This window comes from Dama dama, chromosome 9, assembly GCF_033118175.1.
Source record: "Dama dama isolate Ldn47 chromosome 9, ASM3311817v1, whole genome shotgun sequence".
Taxonomy (NCBI): domain Eukaryota; kingdom Metazoa; phylum Chordata; class Mammalia; order Artiodactyla; family Cervidae; genus Dama; species Dama dama.
This window is the reverse complement of record NC_083689.1, coordinates 18,846,784-18,864,090: the sequence shown is the minus strand read 5'-3', so window position 1 is coordinate 18,864,090 and position 17,307 is coordinate 18,846,784. Positions and strand designations below refer to the sequence as shown.

Genomic DNA, 17,307 nt, shown 5'->3' with positions numbered 1-17,307 from the left:
AAACAGTGAAAACAGTGGGTGACTTTATTTTTGGGGGCTCCAAAATCACTGCAGGAGGTGACTGCAGCCATGAAATTAAAAGATGCTTACTCCTTGGAAGGAAAGTTATGACCAACCTAGACAGCATATTAAAAAGCAGAGACAAAAAAAAAAAAAATAAAAAGCAGAGACATTACTTTGCCAACAAAGGTCCATCTAGTCAAGGCTATGGTTTTTCCAGTGGTCATGTATGGAAGTGAGAGTTGGACTGTGAAGAAAGTTGAGCGCCAAAGAACTGATGCTCTTGGAACTGTGATGGTGGACATGAGTTTGAGTAAACTCCAGGAGTTGGTGATGGACAGGGAGGCCTGGTGTGCTGCGGTCCATGGGGTCACAAAGAGTCAGACACGACTGAGCGACTGAACTGAACTGAACTGAAGCAGGAGGAGCTGGCACAAGGCACGGGCCCTCCCACCACGTCTGTTCCCCCTGCAGCCTGCAGGGGGCGCCCGTGAACACCTGAGTCAGGCCAGGTCCTACCAGGGCTCAGAACACTCCACGGCTCCCACCTTACTCAGAGCAAAAACTAAGTCCTCCCAGTGGTCTACGAGGCCCTGCAGGCCCTACCCTGTCCCCTCCTGGGCCTCATTTCTTCCTACTCTCCCCTCACTCACTCCACTCCAGCCACGTGGGCCTTCTTCAACATACTGGATGCAATCCTGCCTCAGGGCCTTTGCACTGGCCAGGCCCCCACCCCCAGGACTGTACAGCCCCTTCCTCACCTCTTCAGGTCTCTGCCTGACTCTTCACTGACCACTGGATTTTAAACAGCACCCCAAGCCTACCCTGGCACTCTCCAGCCCCTTCCCCACTTTGACATTCTGCCATTTCACAGATTATTCACATGTTCTTATTTACTTTTCTTGTCTCATCCCTCTCCCCTCCTCTTTCTGAGCACATGGGGAGTCTGCCCCACACACTGGAGCAACCCTGGTGTTCAGAACAGAGCCCAGAACACAGGAGGCTCTGGTGAAGGGTTTGCTGAACAGATGGATGGATGGATGGGTGGGGAGCCTGTGGCTGGGAGGAGGCCCTTGAGCGCCAGGCTGGGGAAGGGGCACATACTGCAGCAGAGCTTTGGTCTTGCGTGTGGGGTCATCGGGCCGGAAGTTCTTGTACTCCTCCACCTCCTTCTCCAGGGACAGCAGCTGGCTCTGCAGCTTGCTGCGCAGGGCCGGCAGCGATTCCCGGATGTGGTTGGTCAGTTGCTGTGGGAGAGAGGTCAGAGGTCAGCATAGGCAGGATGCTGAGAAGGGGCAGCCCTGCTCCATCCCCAGCCTCAGGGGACCATTGGAAACTCTGAGCAGCCGAGAAGATGACACAGCCTGGCCCACAGCAGTGCAAGGCTGCAGACAGCCCACAGGGACCTGGGAGAGGGCAGATCAACCGGGCTGTGCACACCATGGGTCAAGAGAGCAGGGCCCAAGTGCTGGCAGTGAACAGCCAGTGTCGCTCACTGGAAAACAAAACAAAGCCTAGGAGGGACTTCCCTGGTGGTCCAGTGGTTAAAAATCTACCTTCCACTGCAGGGGTCGGGGGTTTGATCCCTGGTCGGGGAACTAAGATTCCACAGGTTGTGAGGCAACAAAGCCTGCGTGCCACAACTAAGACCTGATGCAGCCAAATAAATAAATAAATGCAGTTTTAAAGGCTACGAAGCCACTGCAGGACCCAGGCACAGGAGGACTGACAGAGAGGCCATGGTGTATGGACAGACCACAGGAACGGGCCCTACAAACTATGACAGAAACAGCTCACTGAAAAAGACCCAGGACACATGTAGGATGTGATCCCTTCTGAGAAGATGGGGAGAAAGCGAGAACACATTTTCATCTGCACAGAGTGCAGGATGGTTCATGAGGGTCATGAGGACCCTTACCGCAGACCCCCCTCTATTGTTTGGTTTTTAACCATGGGGACTTGTTCGTTATTCACAAACTTTAAAAGGAGGCAGCGGTGCAGAAAAGATTAGGTAGTGAGCCTTGAGATTAGCTGTTCAAGAAAAACCTCGGCAGAGACTTCCCTGATGGTCCACTGGTTAGAACTCCTCGCTTCCACTGCAATGGGCATGGGTTCCATTCCTGATCAGGGAACCGAAATCCGGCATGCCACACGGCATGGCCAAAACAGAAAAAAGTCAACTACAGAGCAGCGGGTAAATATATTAACTGTTCAGGTGGCAAGAAGGAAGACAGAAAGGACAGAACAGGAAAAGAGAGGAGGCGGGGCACGTGGGATGAGCAGGCAGAAGGGAGGCCAGCAGTCCAGGCACATCGGCCCCTCCATGTTTGTAGTCTTGAGAAAGCAGCCCAGGAAGTGGCGACACGGGCCGCCTGGGGGTGGTAGCGGGGGGGCCTGTCACGCCATGGGAGGAAGTGGAACATTCATTGTATCCGGACTGTCTTTTTAAAAATACTCTTTCAATAGAGAAAGAGAGAAGGAATGAAAAAAATAAATAAAAGCCATAAAATAAACTCAAACCACCCAAATGGAAATGCACCGCTGTGTGGCCATCTGTCCTACAAGACAAAAAAAAAAAAAAAATGACAAACTATTGACGTAGGAAAAAGGTGTGAAGGAGCCTCACGCATCGTGGCATGAATCTGACAGTCACCCCATAAACCTCTGTGACCGGGCGCCCCTTCCTGGGGGAGCTGCAGGTCCCCAAGGGTGGCAGTCCACTCTGGTCCCTGTCGCCTTTCTGGGGCATGATCCTAAACAGGGTCATGGGGCAATAGAGGGCCAGGGGGACCCCGTTCTGGGAAGCACCAGGATGTGGGCCCAGGCTCCCAGGAGGCCAGCTGGGCTCTCAGAGGAGGCCCCGGGCACCTGTGGGCAGTTTCCCTTCCCTTCCCCTCCTCCCGCCCCTCTGCCCAGACAGACCCCCGCTTCCTTTCCTGCAGGGCCCCTCCCACCAGACACTCACTTCCCTGTTTGTTCTCCTGAGAGGCATGCTCTGCCTTTCCACCCTCTGCCAGGCCTCATCACTTCCTAAGACTTGAAGTGTTTCTAGCCTTTATCTGGGGATTTGTCCTGAGTCAGTGCCCCCAATCAGAAATATGCCTTCCCCTGGCACTTCCCTGGTGGTCCAGAGGTTAAGATTCTGTGTTTCCACTGCAAGGGCACAGGTTCGATTCTTGGTCAGGTAACTAAGATCCCACATGCCATGTGGCGTGGCCAAAAAAAAAAAAAGAGAGAGAAATATGCCTTTTCCCCAGGATAGGGCCCAGCTCCCTGCTGGCATGGTGTCCCACTGCAGGCGGGAAGAACTTGTACACTGTTACCCTGAGGCCCGAGGTGCTACTGTATAGCACCAAGGGGGGATAACCCATAACCCCACGGCCACAGAGGACCACACTGCCTGCTACACCACAGCTACATAACCCCACATCGGGGATTTTACTCTCGGAGAACCTGGCACACATGCAAAACAATGCTATTAAACGGCAGCCCAATAGTTTCTCGCCCTTTGGCTAAGATCAAGTGTAAACATTAGCCCTTTATTGACTGGGAGCCTCAGAAACCAGCCACGAGGCTCTCCAAAAGAGCCTGGCTAAACAGACAAGGGTCCATCTGTTCAGAGGCTTCTACAGGGCCATGAAAAAGAGTGAAGAAGGTTTCTATAGGGACAGGACTCCAGGAGATACTGTTGAGTTAAAAAAAAGAAAAGGAAATGGGGGGTATCCATGATTGTGGATAAAGGGGGAAATGTGCTTCTCAGAAGTCCTTCCTGCGCTCATGGGCAGAGAGAAACTCAGGCAGTGTTAACAGTGGTGGGTGAGAGGTAGGGGGCACACGGCGCTTCACTGTATCCTTTTGAATCCGCCTGCTAATGCAGGAGACAGAGGTTCAATCCCCAGTCTGGGAAGATACCACATGTCGCATAGCAACTGAGTCCGTGAGCCACAAGTACGGGCTCAGTGCTCTAGAGCCCATGGTCCGCAGCAAGAGAACTCACTGCAATGAGAAGCCCGTGCACGACAACCAGAGAGTAGACCCCTGCTCAGCACCATAAGAGAAAAGGCCGCATAGCAACAAGGACCCAGTGCAGCCAAAAATAAATTAAATAAATAAGCTACTTAAAAAAAAAAAAAAGAAACGAATACATGTATGTATAACTGAGTTGCTTTGCTGCACAGAAGAAATCAACACAACATCGTAAACCAACTATACTTCAATAAAAATTTTGAAAAATGGTGACAATAGTAGTGATGGTAATAATAACACCAATACTGACTCTTCTCCAGGCACTGATTCAAATGTTCACTGAACCCAACTTTGCTAAAATGAGCGCTGCTCCAGACTAACGCCAGCACCACTGTGGAATGCACAGCCTGAGCAAGTGCACAAAATCCTCACCGTACCTGATTCAGAGTCTTCTGCAGGTGCGGGGTTCCCATGCGGTCAGCTATGTGCCGGTAGGCTGGGTGGGAGAGGAAGAACTTCCTCTCAGCCGCCAGCGCTGTGCGGATGTCCTTCTTGCCCTCAATATCCTTCTGGCTGCGGTTGACCACTCCAATGTAGCCTGTGAAGAGAGAGGGTCAGGTCATGGCAGTGCCTGGAAAGCCCAGGAACCCAGATGCCCACTACAGGCCAGCCATGGGGCTGGGCAACATGCAGGTGTAGACATGGATCCCGCCCTACAAGTCACTCACAGACGAGGTGACAAGCCTTATGAATTACTCAGAGGCAACACTGAGAATGCAAACACAGAGCAACATAAGTGCTCGGAGGAAGGAGAGATTACATTCAGCCTGGTGAGAGGGGCTGGAGAGAGAAAAGCTCGGGAGGAGATGAAATCCATAATCTGAGTTTTAAAGACAGAAAACAGTATATGAAAAAGAAGGCCAATGGAAAAAGCTGATCGTTCCAGATATTAGTACTTATTCTAAAGCTATTATATCTGGGGACTTCACTGGCGGTCCATGGTTAAGACCCTGCGCTTCCAATGTAGAGGGCACAGGTTTGACTCCTGGTCAGGGAACTAAGATCCACAAGGATATCAAACAGTCAATCCTAAAGGAAATCAACCCCGAATATTCATTAGAAGGACTAATGCTGAAGTTGAAGCTCCAATACTTTGGCCACCTGATGCGAGGAGCTGACTCATTGGAAAAGACCCTGATGCTGGGAAAGACTGAGGGCAAGAGGAGAACTCGGTGACAGATGATGAGATGGTTGGATGGCATCATCACTCGATGGCAACACCTCACAGATTCACAGACATGAATCTGAGCAAGCTCTGGGAAACAGTGGAGAACAGGGGAGCCTGGCGTGCTACAGTCCATGGGGTCCCGAAGAGTCAAATACAACTTAGTGACTGAACAACAACGGTTGGCAAAGAAACAAAGTCTGGTGGCCACCAAAGTGAACTCTCTAGGGATTCATAGATTTCCACATAAAACACAACTGGAAGTACTTGAATGGGTGGTTTTTCAACATTACTGTATTTGTATTAAAATTGTCTGAACAGAACATAAGCAACAATTAATTGTAAGTGTAAGAGAAGTGGGGCTTATACAGGAGAGGGTTGGGAGCCACGTTCCGAAATGACAGTTTAAGGTACCACTCAGGAATTTTCTTTAAACACAAAAAACCATTTCTAGCATAAGAAAACTACTTTGAAAAGAGGATCTACAATATTTGGACATAAAGGAGTTGGAAGAGGATGAGGGAAGAGGAGTTCAAACAGCCAGGAGCCCCAAGTGTGGACATAAGGCACCCCGCCACATGGGTGCACGAATGGGTGTCGTGGGAAGCAGAAAACTTAGCCTGGTGGCCAACACCTGGGAGGTGCTCAGTCAACAGATGTGCTTATTGTTGTCCACATGATGAAAGGCGGAAAGGTCAACTGGGCCTAGGGCGAAAGGGCAGAAGGGATAGACACACATATCTGTACCCCCTTCTCTTAGTGAGGACCTCCTCTTTGGAGAGGAGGGGCGCGGCACTAGCCAACTATCCTGCCGAGTCTCGTGCAGACCTGACGGTTTTTCGTCCTCTCTGGATCTATCATCAAGTCCATCTTACAGATGAGGGAAGTGAGGTAGGCCAAGGAGGGGCCCCTTGCCCACATGGTCACATGGAGGATCAGTGGCAGCAAGGTGCGAAGCCAGATTAGTGCGAAGGGCAAAGAGCAAGGGGCAGAGATGGTGTCTGGCTTGTTTTGTGGTTCCTTTTCTTAACTTAAGAAAGAAGGATCCAGGGACTTCCCTGCTGGTCTAGTGGTTAAGAAGCCAGCTTGCAATGCAGGGGACATGGGTTCGACCCCTGGCCCGGGAGGATTCCACATGCCTTGGGGCCACTAGGCCACGACTCCCGACGTCTGCGCGCCTGCAGCCTGTCCTCCGTAACAAGAGAAGCCACTGAGAAGCAATGAGAAGGCTGAGCATCACAACTGGAGAGTAGGCCCCGCTCACCTCAACCAGAGAAAAGCCGTGCAGCAAGGAAGACCCAGCACAGCCCAAAATAAATAAAACAGAATGAATAAATAAAAATTCTTTAAAAAAAATAAATAAATAAAAATTCTTTAAAAATCTGAAGCTCCACTAAACAGGAGACTGACCAGCCTCTGTCTAGATCTAATTACTGGTTTACAAGGAACTATAATTGGCCAGATTCCGAGTGAGGTGCACAGATCAAGTGGCCGGAGGAGGAAGTCGTTGGAATAGAAACATAGGTGTTTATGTGTCAAATGACAGGGTGCCTGGATTTGCTTCATAATCCCCCAGGAAGGGAAGAACAACAGGAAAGGATATTCGGGATAGTGATGATTAGCTGTGTGTGATGAGCAACGAGGCTGGTCTGGGAGGAACACCTCACATTTTTCTCTCCACGTGAGAAAATGCTTAATAGCAAGTACTGAACACTAAAAGGCACAGGGACTTCTCCGGCGTCCAGTGGTTAAGATTCTGCCTTCCAGCACAGGGGATGTAGGTTTGATCCCTGGTCAGGGAGCTAAGATTCCACATGCCTCGTGGCCAAAATCCCAAAACAGAAAAAAAAAGAAGAGGAAGAAGAAATATTGTTAACAAATTCAGTAAAGACTTAAAAAATGGTCCCTGTCAAAAAAAAAAAAAATCTGAAAAAAGAAAAGTTATAAATCCTCGGGAACTCTGAGGAAGGAGAGCCAGAGCAGTAACTATGGGGAGAAGCTCAGTGATAAGTGATTTCGGTTTTCTTCTCCTGGACACTTCTTTTTGTTCCCCAAATGAGTAGCTGTTCACCATATAACCGAAAAAAGGATGTACATACATCAGAAGAAAAAGCTAGGGCTTCCCTGGTGGTCCAGTGGTTAAGAATCCGCCTGCCAATGCAGGTGACAAGGGCTCGACCCCCTGGTCCAGGAAGATTGCACATGTGACGGAGCAACTAAGCCCATGTCACACAACTACTGAAGCTTGTGCACCCCAGAGCCTGTGCTCCAGAACAAGAAGAGCCACTGCAAGGAGAAGCCTGCGCACTGCAAGAGTAGCCCCTGCTTGTCGCTACGATTAGAGAAAGTCCACATGCAGCAGTGAAGACCCAGCACGGCCAAAAAACAAAATCTTTTATTTTTAAAAAAAGAAAAAGCTACGTGCGTTCACTTGGGCAGAGAAAAAGAAGGGTCTACAATGGGATTGAGAAGCAGTTTCTTCTGGGCAGTGGGGAAGTGGGGTGGTAAATGAATTTGTGAGCATTTGCTGAGGCTTCAGGCAAAACAACAACCAAACAAGTCGTTTTCCAAAAGCAGAGGTGCCCCAGCTCTCCTGTGGCTCAAGTCCACCCATCTTGATCAGCCCCCTGCCCCCACCTCATGACCCCTAGACCCCCTGGGCCGCACCTCTTCTCAAGGGGAGTAGCTTGTTCTCCAGGACGTCCCTGGCATCCGTGCCTTCATCCATCAGGTCGAGTTTGGTGATGACGCCGATGGTCCGCAGGCCTGAAAGAGCACAGAGGTCAGAGGGCACCATGAGGAAGGAGCTCACGGAAGCCTTGAGCTTGGCCATGGAACCCTAGGCCACCTGGAGTCCAGCTGGGTCCCCACTTCCAGATCATGTGACCTGAGAAGCCATGACGTCACCTGCCTAGACACTAGTTTCCCTCTTGTCAAATGAAGGCAGTAACACACCCATCTCAGGGGTGTGTCCATGACAATAAACCCGGTACAGGGCGCATGTTCAGTCACAATGCTGGCCATCGTCGGTCACGTGTACGACCAGTCCTGCTGCTGCAGAATCGGGGGGCAACCTTACCAAACATGAACCCAGGTCAGTATCTCCATGCTGTACTTTCTGAGTGGCACGTAGAGTTCCAACGTAACACGCCAACCTGAGACAACTGTTTCCAGGGTTATCGCTCATATGAATGGCCAGAATGACACTGTGGACACCATCCTGTGGAATTTCTGCTCATCCCAAATTGTCCCAAACTGCCCTGAATCGAGGGAACCCTGCCAATCAACTGTCCCCCCTGGTGCCTGAGGGCCCCCTCTGTGTTAGCCGTGTGTGTGTGTGTGTGTGTGTGTGTGTGTGTGTGTGTGTGTGTGAGACGCATGCAGGGGACAGAGGGAAGCCCCCTGGTGCCTGAGGGCCCCCTCTGTGTTAGCCGTGTGTGTGTGTGTGTGTGTGTGTGTGTGAGACGCATGCAGGGAACAGAGGGAAGCCCCCTGGTGCCTGAGGGCCCCCTCTGTGTTAGCCGTGTGTGTGTGTGTGTGTGTGTGTGTGTGTGTGTGTGAGACGCATGCAGGGGACAGAGGGAAGCCCCCTGGTGCCTGAGGGCCCCCTCTGTGTTAGCCGTGTGTGTGTGTGTGTGTGTGTGTGTGTGTGTGTGTGTGTGTGTGTGTGTGAGACGCATGCAGGGAACAGAGGGAAGCCCCCTGGTGCCTGAGGGCCCCCTCTGTGTTAGCCGTGTGTGTGTGTGTGTGTGTGTGTGTGTGAGACGCATGCAGGGAACAGAGGGAAGCCCCCTGGTGCCTGAGGGCCTCCTCTGTGTTAGCCGTGTGTGTGTGTGTGTGTGTGTGTGTGTGTGAGACGCATGCAGGGGACAGAGGGAAGCCCCCTGGTGCCTGAGGGCCCCCTCTGTGTTAGCCGTGTGTGTGTGTGTGTGTGTGTGTGTGTGTGTGTGAGACGCATGCAGGGGACAGAGGGAAGCCCCCTGGTGCCTGAGGGCCCCCTCTGTGTTAGCCGTGTGTGTGTGTGTGTGTGTGTGTGTGTGAGACGCATGCAGGGAACAGAGGGAAGCCCCCTGGTGCCTGAGGGCCCCCTCTGTGTTAGCCGTGTGTGTGTGTGTGTGTGTGTGTGTGTGTGAGACGCATGCAGGGGACAGAGGGAAGCCCCCTGGTGCCTGAGGGCCCCCTCTGTGTTAGCCGTGTGTGTGTGTGTGTGTGTGTGTGTGTGTGTGTGTGTGTGTGAGAGACGCATGCAGGGAACAGAGGGAAGCCCCCTGGTGCCTGAGGGCCCCCTCTGTGTTAGCCGTGTGTGTGTGTGTGTGTGTGTGTGTGTGTGTGTGAGACGCATGCAGGGGACAGAGGGAAGCCCCCTGGTGCCTGAGGGCCCCCTCTGTGTTAGCCGTGTGTGTGTGTGTGTGTGTGTGTGTGAGACGCATGCAGGGGACAGAGGGAAGCCCAGGGAGATCTCTGGGGGGTGGGGTGGTGCTAAAGTGGGCATTAAGCAGGTGCCAATCGTGCCCTCCCCGGTGTGCCCACCTGCCCACATTCTGCTGTGAGATCATGAGCTGGCATCACCTTTTCGGAGGTCAAAGGAACCACCACTGCAAATACCCACAAAGCTTGTGCGGGGTGGGGAGGGGAGACGCAGCCCGAGGTGGAGGGATGTGATGTGATTGGGGGAGGGGAGGTCAAAGATCAGAAAGAACCCAAATGTTCAAGAACAAAAGAAAGGAAGCAGTAGGCTGTCCGATGGATGGCTACCGACCTGTGTCCCCACAGGCAACAGGAAAACACACTCACACAACAGGAAAACAAAGGAAGGTCATCCCATTTTCTTTTCATCCCATTTTTTAACACGTGAGCTTCTGGGGCTTCCCCAGTGACTGAGATGGTAAAGAATCCGCCTGCCGTGCAGGAGACCCAGCTTCGATTCCTGGTTAGGGAAGATCCCCTAACCAGGAGAAGGGAATGGCAACCTAATCCAGTATTCTTGCCTGGAGAATCCCATGGACAAGAGGACCCTGGCGGGCTACAGTCCATGGGGTGGCCAAGAGTTGGACACGACTGAGTGACTAACACTTTGACATGGAAGAACAAACTCTGAAAGAATGCTTGCCAAGTGGGGCCACCAGCATCTGCAGGGGGAGAGGAGCTGTCAGTTTAGGGTCTGATGTGACAACGGCGACATTTCACAACGGTGACATTTAGGGGTAACCATCATGAATACTGTCAAAGTTAGACAGCTACTTTTTTTCAGGAAGAAGGTCAGCAACAAGTTTACCAACGATGCTTAACCATTTTCATCCCTACTTCCTCACTGCCTGGTCAGCCTCTTCAGTCATAGTCACATCCATGTCCTGGTACTGGACATGGGGGACAAGGAGGGCGTGGGGGGCTATGGGCAGGGGGTGCCCTCCCAGGAAAGTGAACCTGGATGACCTTGGGGGCAGAGCTGGCAGAGCCCTGAGCTTCGAGAAGCTCGTGGTCCAAGGCAAGAAAGGAGCCACCTTCACTGACCGTCTCCCAGGCCTATGAACCAGGGAGTGTGAGCCACAGAGCCTGTCTCCCTCAGCTCCTCACTGGTCCCTAACTGCTTCCAGAATGCTGTGGGATTCAAGCAGTCGGCAGACAATTCGGAAAATGTATTTGTGTGTGTGTCAGACTCTGCTAACCCCCCACCACTGTCAAAATACACCCAACTCCCCACCGCAGCCCAAAGACCCAAGGCCCAAAGACTGGCCCAGCCGCTCCCAGCAGCCTCCCCATCTTGCCCTTTAGCTCACTCTGCTCCGGCCACACCAGCCTTCCCACTGTGTCCCGGGCACCCCAGCCTCTTCAGCATCCACTGTCTGTATTCCTGGACTTTGCCTCTTTTCATACTTCTGGTCCTGCCTAAAACCCCCATCTCCAGAGGCCTCAGGCCGCCCCCTTCCACCCCAGGCTCTCTCAATGGGCTCCATTTTCTCCTAGTGCTTACCACTACCTGAAGTTATCCCACGTGCATATTTCCTTGTTGGAGTCTGTTGCTCCCACTGGTGGCAGGGCTCCCTGTCAACTCTGTCCCCTGCAGGGTCCCCAAGGCCATAACAGATCCCGGCACACAGCCAGGGCTTAATTGACATTTACTGAATGAATGCCCAGAGCCAGAGATGACCCAGAGATGCCCAAGTCTCCACCACTCCCTGCTGCCCCACTGGCCTTACTACCTCATCATCCTTTCACCTTTCCGCTGGCCCCTGAGCACTGATGCAGAGACCCTCGGTCCTCTTGGCAGCTCTCTAAATCAGGACTGCAGTTCTTATTTCAACAGGAGGGACAAAGCCTCAAGGGGGAAGAATAACTTCTCGAAGTGGGATCTGGACTCCCATCTGTGCCCAAAGAGGCCTGCATTCTTCCTACACCCAACTCCCCACACTAGCTCTCTGCGCAGGCACAGCAGGGACCAGCTTGCCAAGGGGGAATGCCGCCCACCACACACTGGCCTCCCAGTGGACACCCTCCTAGAACAGCTGGCCCTCATGGGAAATGCGGTGTCCCAAGCCTTTTCTAGGGGAAACTGTGAGTCAAAGAGATTGCCAGTAATGCAGAGTTGAGAATGTGGGGCAAGTCAAGATGCTAAGAAGTGTGAGGAAGAGGGAGCTGCTGCCATTGGGCTTGGCGGGTACCTTGAGGATCGACCTCCTTGGCCAGCTTGAGGGCGTCCGAGTTGGCCAGGTCCATGTTGGCGGGGGTGACGGCAAGAATGAGGCTGCTCTCCCGGCTGATGAACTGCAAGATCATGTCCTTGATCTGGTACTCGATATCCTGGGGCTGGTCCCCCACGGGCACCTTGGTGATGCCTGGGAGGTCAATGAGGGTCAGGTTCAACACTACGGGGGAAATCAGAGAGAGAGGCCGTCAAGAGCTGGGAGCAGGGGAGGCATGCACAGCCCTGAAGAGACCTGGCCTGCTTCCTCCAGTGCTGGGCATCAGGCCTCAGGATTATTCCTGTGTTTCAACTGGATCCCACCTCTTGACTCGATAACTCCCTCCTAGGGTCCCATCTTATGGACACTCTCTCTGTACTCTATTTCAGTGAGACAGTTTTGTTTTCTTTTTAAATGTTTATTTGAGTGCATTGGGTCTTAGTTGCAGCATGTGGGATCTAGTTCCCCAACCAGGGATCGAACCTGGAACCCCTGCACTGGGAGCTCGGAATCTTAGCCACTGGACCATCAGAGAAGTTCCAGTTTGTTTGTTTTTTAGTGAAGTCACTCTATTATTTTTTTCTTATTGAACTATTGCTAAAGTACAATACTGTATGAGTTTCAGGCATATAATACAGTGATTCACAATCTTTAAAGGTTATGTTCCATTTATAATTATTCTCAGTGATACCATTTTAAATTTGGATACTTGCATGTGTAGATTGGAACTGCTCTCAAAGGTTAAATAACTTTCAGCACGTTGATTCAGTCAATATCAATTAAAAGCAAAAAAGAAGATTCTCTGGTAAGAAACACACTCTGAGGGACTATCCTGATGTCTCAGTGGTTAAGACTCTGTGCTCCCAATGAAGGGGGTATGGGTTCGATCCCTGGTAGGTGATTAAGATGCCACATGCCCACATACTATGTGGTACGGCCAAAAAAATAAAAACCCATTCTGAGATGCACTCATGCAAGAAAAGAGACATCAATGACTTTTCTATCAGGCTACGATTTGAGTAAAAGTAGCAAAACACACATATGTGATGTACACACATATTCATAACTGCCTACATATGCACTGTATATCATTTGAAGAACATGAAATGTATCTGTAATTCTGAAAGTAAGGTAGATTTTTGCTGGATATACCTTTTTTATAACTTCTGAATATGCACCACGCACAGGAATCATTTATTTGAAAATAAATATATTAAAAAACTCATCACAGGGACTTCCCTGGGGATCCAGTGGTTAAGACTACCCCACCAATGCAGGGGGCACGGGTTCGATCCCTGGCTGGGAAACTAAGGCCCCACACACTGTGGGGTGTGGCCAAAAATTTTTAAATAAGATAAATAAAAGTTCATATACAAAAAAAAAAACAACACACAAAGAACCCATACTGAGGTGTTAGAAGTCGGCTAGAATATTCATCAAACGCCATTTAAGTCATAAGTCCATGCTGCTGAGTCAGAGGCTGTGTGTGGCTATAGGCTGCCTATTCTGTTTACACGATGCAGTTTTAAAATCTGGACCTTATGCAGAAAAACCTGGCTTTCTGCCTTCTCTCGAGGAACCAGAAGACCTGGCTGCCTTGGGCTGGCTTCACTGGGTGGACTAGATTTACCGGGGAGCCAAGCTGTGGTTACTCCCTTAAAATGAATATACGTGCTCCAGTTAATTCGCCCCACACCCCACCACTCCCGACAGTCTCCCTGGCGTGCTGTTTTTATTGGAGCCGAGGTCGATTTCTCCGTACCACGTTCCTATCAGATGTGGATCAAGAGGGCTCTGTGTATGTGTGAGGAAAACCGGGAGGAGACGTATTCTTCATGAGTGAGGCCGCCCCAACCCGTGACTGACCCACTGTCAGCTTTCCCCTGGCCCAAGTGAGGGGTCTTTGCTTCCTACCGTGTGGCGAGTAGACCCGCAGGTTAATGGGCACTGGGGAGATGCCTTTGTTGGTCCCCGTGACCCTGTCAGTCTCCGCTTCGATCTCCTGTCGGACTTCCTCAAAGTCTGTAAACTTTCTGGACTTGCAGTGCAAAAACTCAGCATATTCTGAAAAGGGAAGAAAGATGCTCCAAGTGAGAAAGAGAAGCAGTCTTGCTGTGGAGGGTGGGGGGGAACCAGATGGCCTCCTGGGAAAAGAGCTTTGTCAAGTAGAGAAAGTGAAGACTCAGTCACAGGCCCTCCAGGAAACTGGGGAGCAATGGATTCATTCTCTTGACAGGTATTTGAGGGGGGCCCTCCTACAGATCGTGCTCCCTTCCAGACCTTGGCTACTCCACAAGGTGAAAAGTGGCAAAAATGCTGACTCTGTGGAATGCACATTCTCACGAAGCATTTTGCAGAACTACATAGTTTAAGTCATGACATACTACAAGTAAAACAAAAATAAAAAGCCCCACAAAAACCAGCATCCAACAGCTGGGTGTGACCAGCAATTACTCTTTTCTTTATCAACCTGCATCCCATGGAGCGCTGGGATGGATGACTGATGAAGCTTTTGCTCTGGTGTTATAGATGAGATAGTCCTGGATGGTGACACAGAACCTCCCTCGTGTGGGTCACAGTCTAAAGCTGCTGCCCTGGTGGGATGCTAAGCCGCCAGCGCCCTCCAGGTTAGCGAGATCCCCGGCGCATGTCCCTGGGACTCACCATTCTCCTTCCCCAAGGCACCCCCACCACGGATGGCCTCACCAAAGCCCTTCTCGCTGTCCTTCCTTCCTTCCTGGCTGTTCATGGGGCTCTTAGACATGACCCTCTCAGAAGAAATGCTTTCTGGCCTCTTCAGGCCTTCTGAGCCCGAGGTGTCTGAAAGCCATTACTGACACTGAGATGAAGGGAAATAAAGAAGTAACTAGAGGAGTTTCTTTGGTGGTCCAGTGGTTAAGAACCCACCTTCCAGTGCAGGGGACACGGGTACAATCCCTGGTTGGGGAACCAAGATCCCACATGACTCGGGGCAACTGAGCCCACACGCCCCAAATGAAGATCCCACGTGCTGCAGCTAAGACCTGGTGCGGCCAAATAAATAAATAAATAAAATCAATATATATTAAAAAAAAAAAAAAAAGCAAACAAAACAGACTAATGATAGTGCTGGTCCTGTCATCAAGGTAGAGAAATCCAAAGCAGAGATGTGGGTAAAGCAGGAAGAAAAAAAAACTTTTACCGCAGGACACAGGTGCTGAGTTGACGGGTGTACACTGACTTTTCCATGTATCTGAATTTCATAGTAAATGTTGGAGTGGGGGGGAACTTTCTAGGCCCAGAGAACATGGCTCCTGCAAGCGATGCTACAAAGAAGGAAGTAAGTTTGGCTGGCAAATAGCCTAAAGAGCTAGTTCATGACAGAGATGCGAAGATGTGCACTGCTTCTCAGCGTAAAAAAACTGGAAATAGCCTTCATGTCCACCAGGAGGAGACCTGGCTACACAAATCTCAGCACAGACATAGCTACAGCTGCATCAGAACAAAGGATGGAGAAAGAGCCCTGCAACAGAGAAAGGCCAGGCAGGTCGAGAATCTCTGCCCAGAGGCATAACACAGCAGAAAGTCATCAGTGCAAGGAGGTCTGTCATTCCATTTGTCACCTAAAAATGCTTGCTTCCTCTGGCCAGGCCCTGTCTGTTGTCCCCTTTGCTCTTCACAAATCAGTAGCTTAGCAGGTAGGCATCTCCACGATGCCCATATCACAGATGGGAAAACTGAGGCCAGAGGGGGGTCAAGCAACCTGGCTCAAGTTCACCAGTGGAGCTGGGATATGGAGCTCGGATAATCTGTCTTCAGGTAGTGGCTCTCAAATCACATGGGCTTCGTGTGGCCACAGGCAGACTCTGCACCTCTCTAACCTCCGTTGCAGGAGTCGGGGGACTCTGTGGGCTCAGATCAATACAGACACTGGTCACCGGGAAGCAGGGCACTGAGGAGAGTGGTTGGAGGGTGCGGCATCAACCACCCCACCCCCATCAGCTGACCCAGTTCCCAAGGACAGTCGGGCTCCAGCCCTCCACAGGAACAGGAGGAAATCCTCGGCTACTCTCGGCTGCTCTTCCTGCAGCCACCTGCAAAAATGGAACGGTCCTCCAACCCCCACAGCAAACCTCAGTTCTCTTCCGGCTCAAGGCCGAGGGCTCAGCAATCGCAAGAGACCCCTCCCCCTTTCAGGAGTGCAGGGGGATGGAAGACGGGAACAGGGTTGGGGAACAGGACATGGGCGCTGTCCCTTGCAAAACCTCTGCCCTGCCAGGCCTGCTGCAGCTCACTTCCTCCTCCTCCAGGGCCTGCCTGCCTGCTGCCTCTTCCAGGGAGCCTTTCCTGACTCCACATCACCAGGCACGCCATCCTGCATTTTGGACCTCCTCTCCTGTCAGAGCCAGGTTCTGTTTAGGGGACCCAGCAGGTGCTGGCAGCCTCCCCTTCTGCCAGCCCCTTTGTGCAAGTCAAAGATGAGCAGGAGATGTACTGGAAAGCCATGACATCTTCCCCACAAGGTCAGTGGACAGCAGAAATCATACACTCTGTGCCCAAGCGGAAGGTCCAGGAGTCAGCCAGGCTCATCCCTCACTACCTGCCTTCTCTCCCCGGGTTCCTCGTCACTTGAGGACCATGTGCCAGACTCCAGCATCAGACCAAGGTAAGAAAGCTCCTACAATCATGCTTTCCCACCACCCCTGAGCACTGACCCTCTTAAAGCCAGAGCCCGGCCACCTCTCTGTGAAATCTTCCAGAGCTCCCACCTCACCCCAATAAGACCTAGTCTTTACCAACACCACAGAGCCTTACTAAGCTTCCTCCCCCCACTTCTGATCTCAGCTCATGCCCTGCCAGCCACACGGGCTTATTTGGTTTCTCACTCCAAGCCCTTGAATTCCTGCCTCAGGGCCTTTGCACTGGCTCTTCTCTCTGCCTGCGGACACCCACATGGGTCCCTTCCTCTCCTCCTTCAGGTTTCTCTCCAGCGTTCATTTTCTCCAACTCCCAAAACAACAAACCTCCTCAGTTGCTTTCCCCTCTCCCTTCCTTAGGGTCCTCCAAGTACCCACCATCTTCTAATATGGTGGACCTTGTCAGCTTGTGTATTTCCTCTGATCCCCAGGAGAAGGTCGACCTACAGGGCAGGGATCTGAATCTGTACTGTTCTGTGTCCCAGGGCACAGGGCTCTGAGCACACAGTAGGCGCTCTGCAACTACATGCACAACCAAAATGCTGCTGGGAGGGTAACATGGCCCCTGCTTCAGCTTCTGGGAGGTGGCCCAGCACCCCCACGGTCACCAAGTGGGACACCCAGGAGGCTGGACAGGAACAGGGTCTGGTGGGGTCACCTGCCGTCTTCCCAATGCACTTCTTGTCAACACAGGCCCAACCCAGAGCCAGGAGCCTGGCCTGATGGGGGAGATAGGCTTGGCATGAGCAAGTCATAGCAG

At 51.7% G+C, this 17,307-nt stretch overlaps 1 protein-coding gene across 6 annotated transcripts in view; it reads right to left on the bottom strand.

Annotated features, from left to right (window-relative positions):
- DNM2 (dynamin 2) overlaps positions 1–17,307 on the bottom strand; it is an 85,997-nt gene that overhangs the window by 31,447 nt on the left and 37,243 nt on the right. For all 6 annotated transcript variants that reach the window (XM_061150325.1, XM_061150324.1, XM_061150323.1 and 3 more), the window contains exons 3-7: positions 13,786–13,935; positions 11,851–12,054; positions 7,859–7,957; positions 4,404–4,564; positions 1,105–1,247 (exon numbers count right to left, since the gene is read on the bottom strand). In XM_061150325.1, the coding sequence (XP_061006308.1) occupies positions 1,105–1,247; positions 4,404–4,564; positions 7,859–7,957; positions 11,851–12,054; positions 13,786–13,935 (757 nt within the window). The remainder of the gene's footprint in view (positions 1–1,104; positions 1,248–4,403; positions 4,565–7,858; positions 7,958–11,850; positions 12,055–13,785; positions 13,936–17,307) is intronic.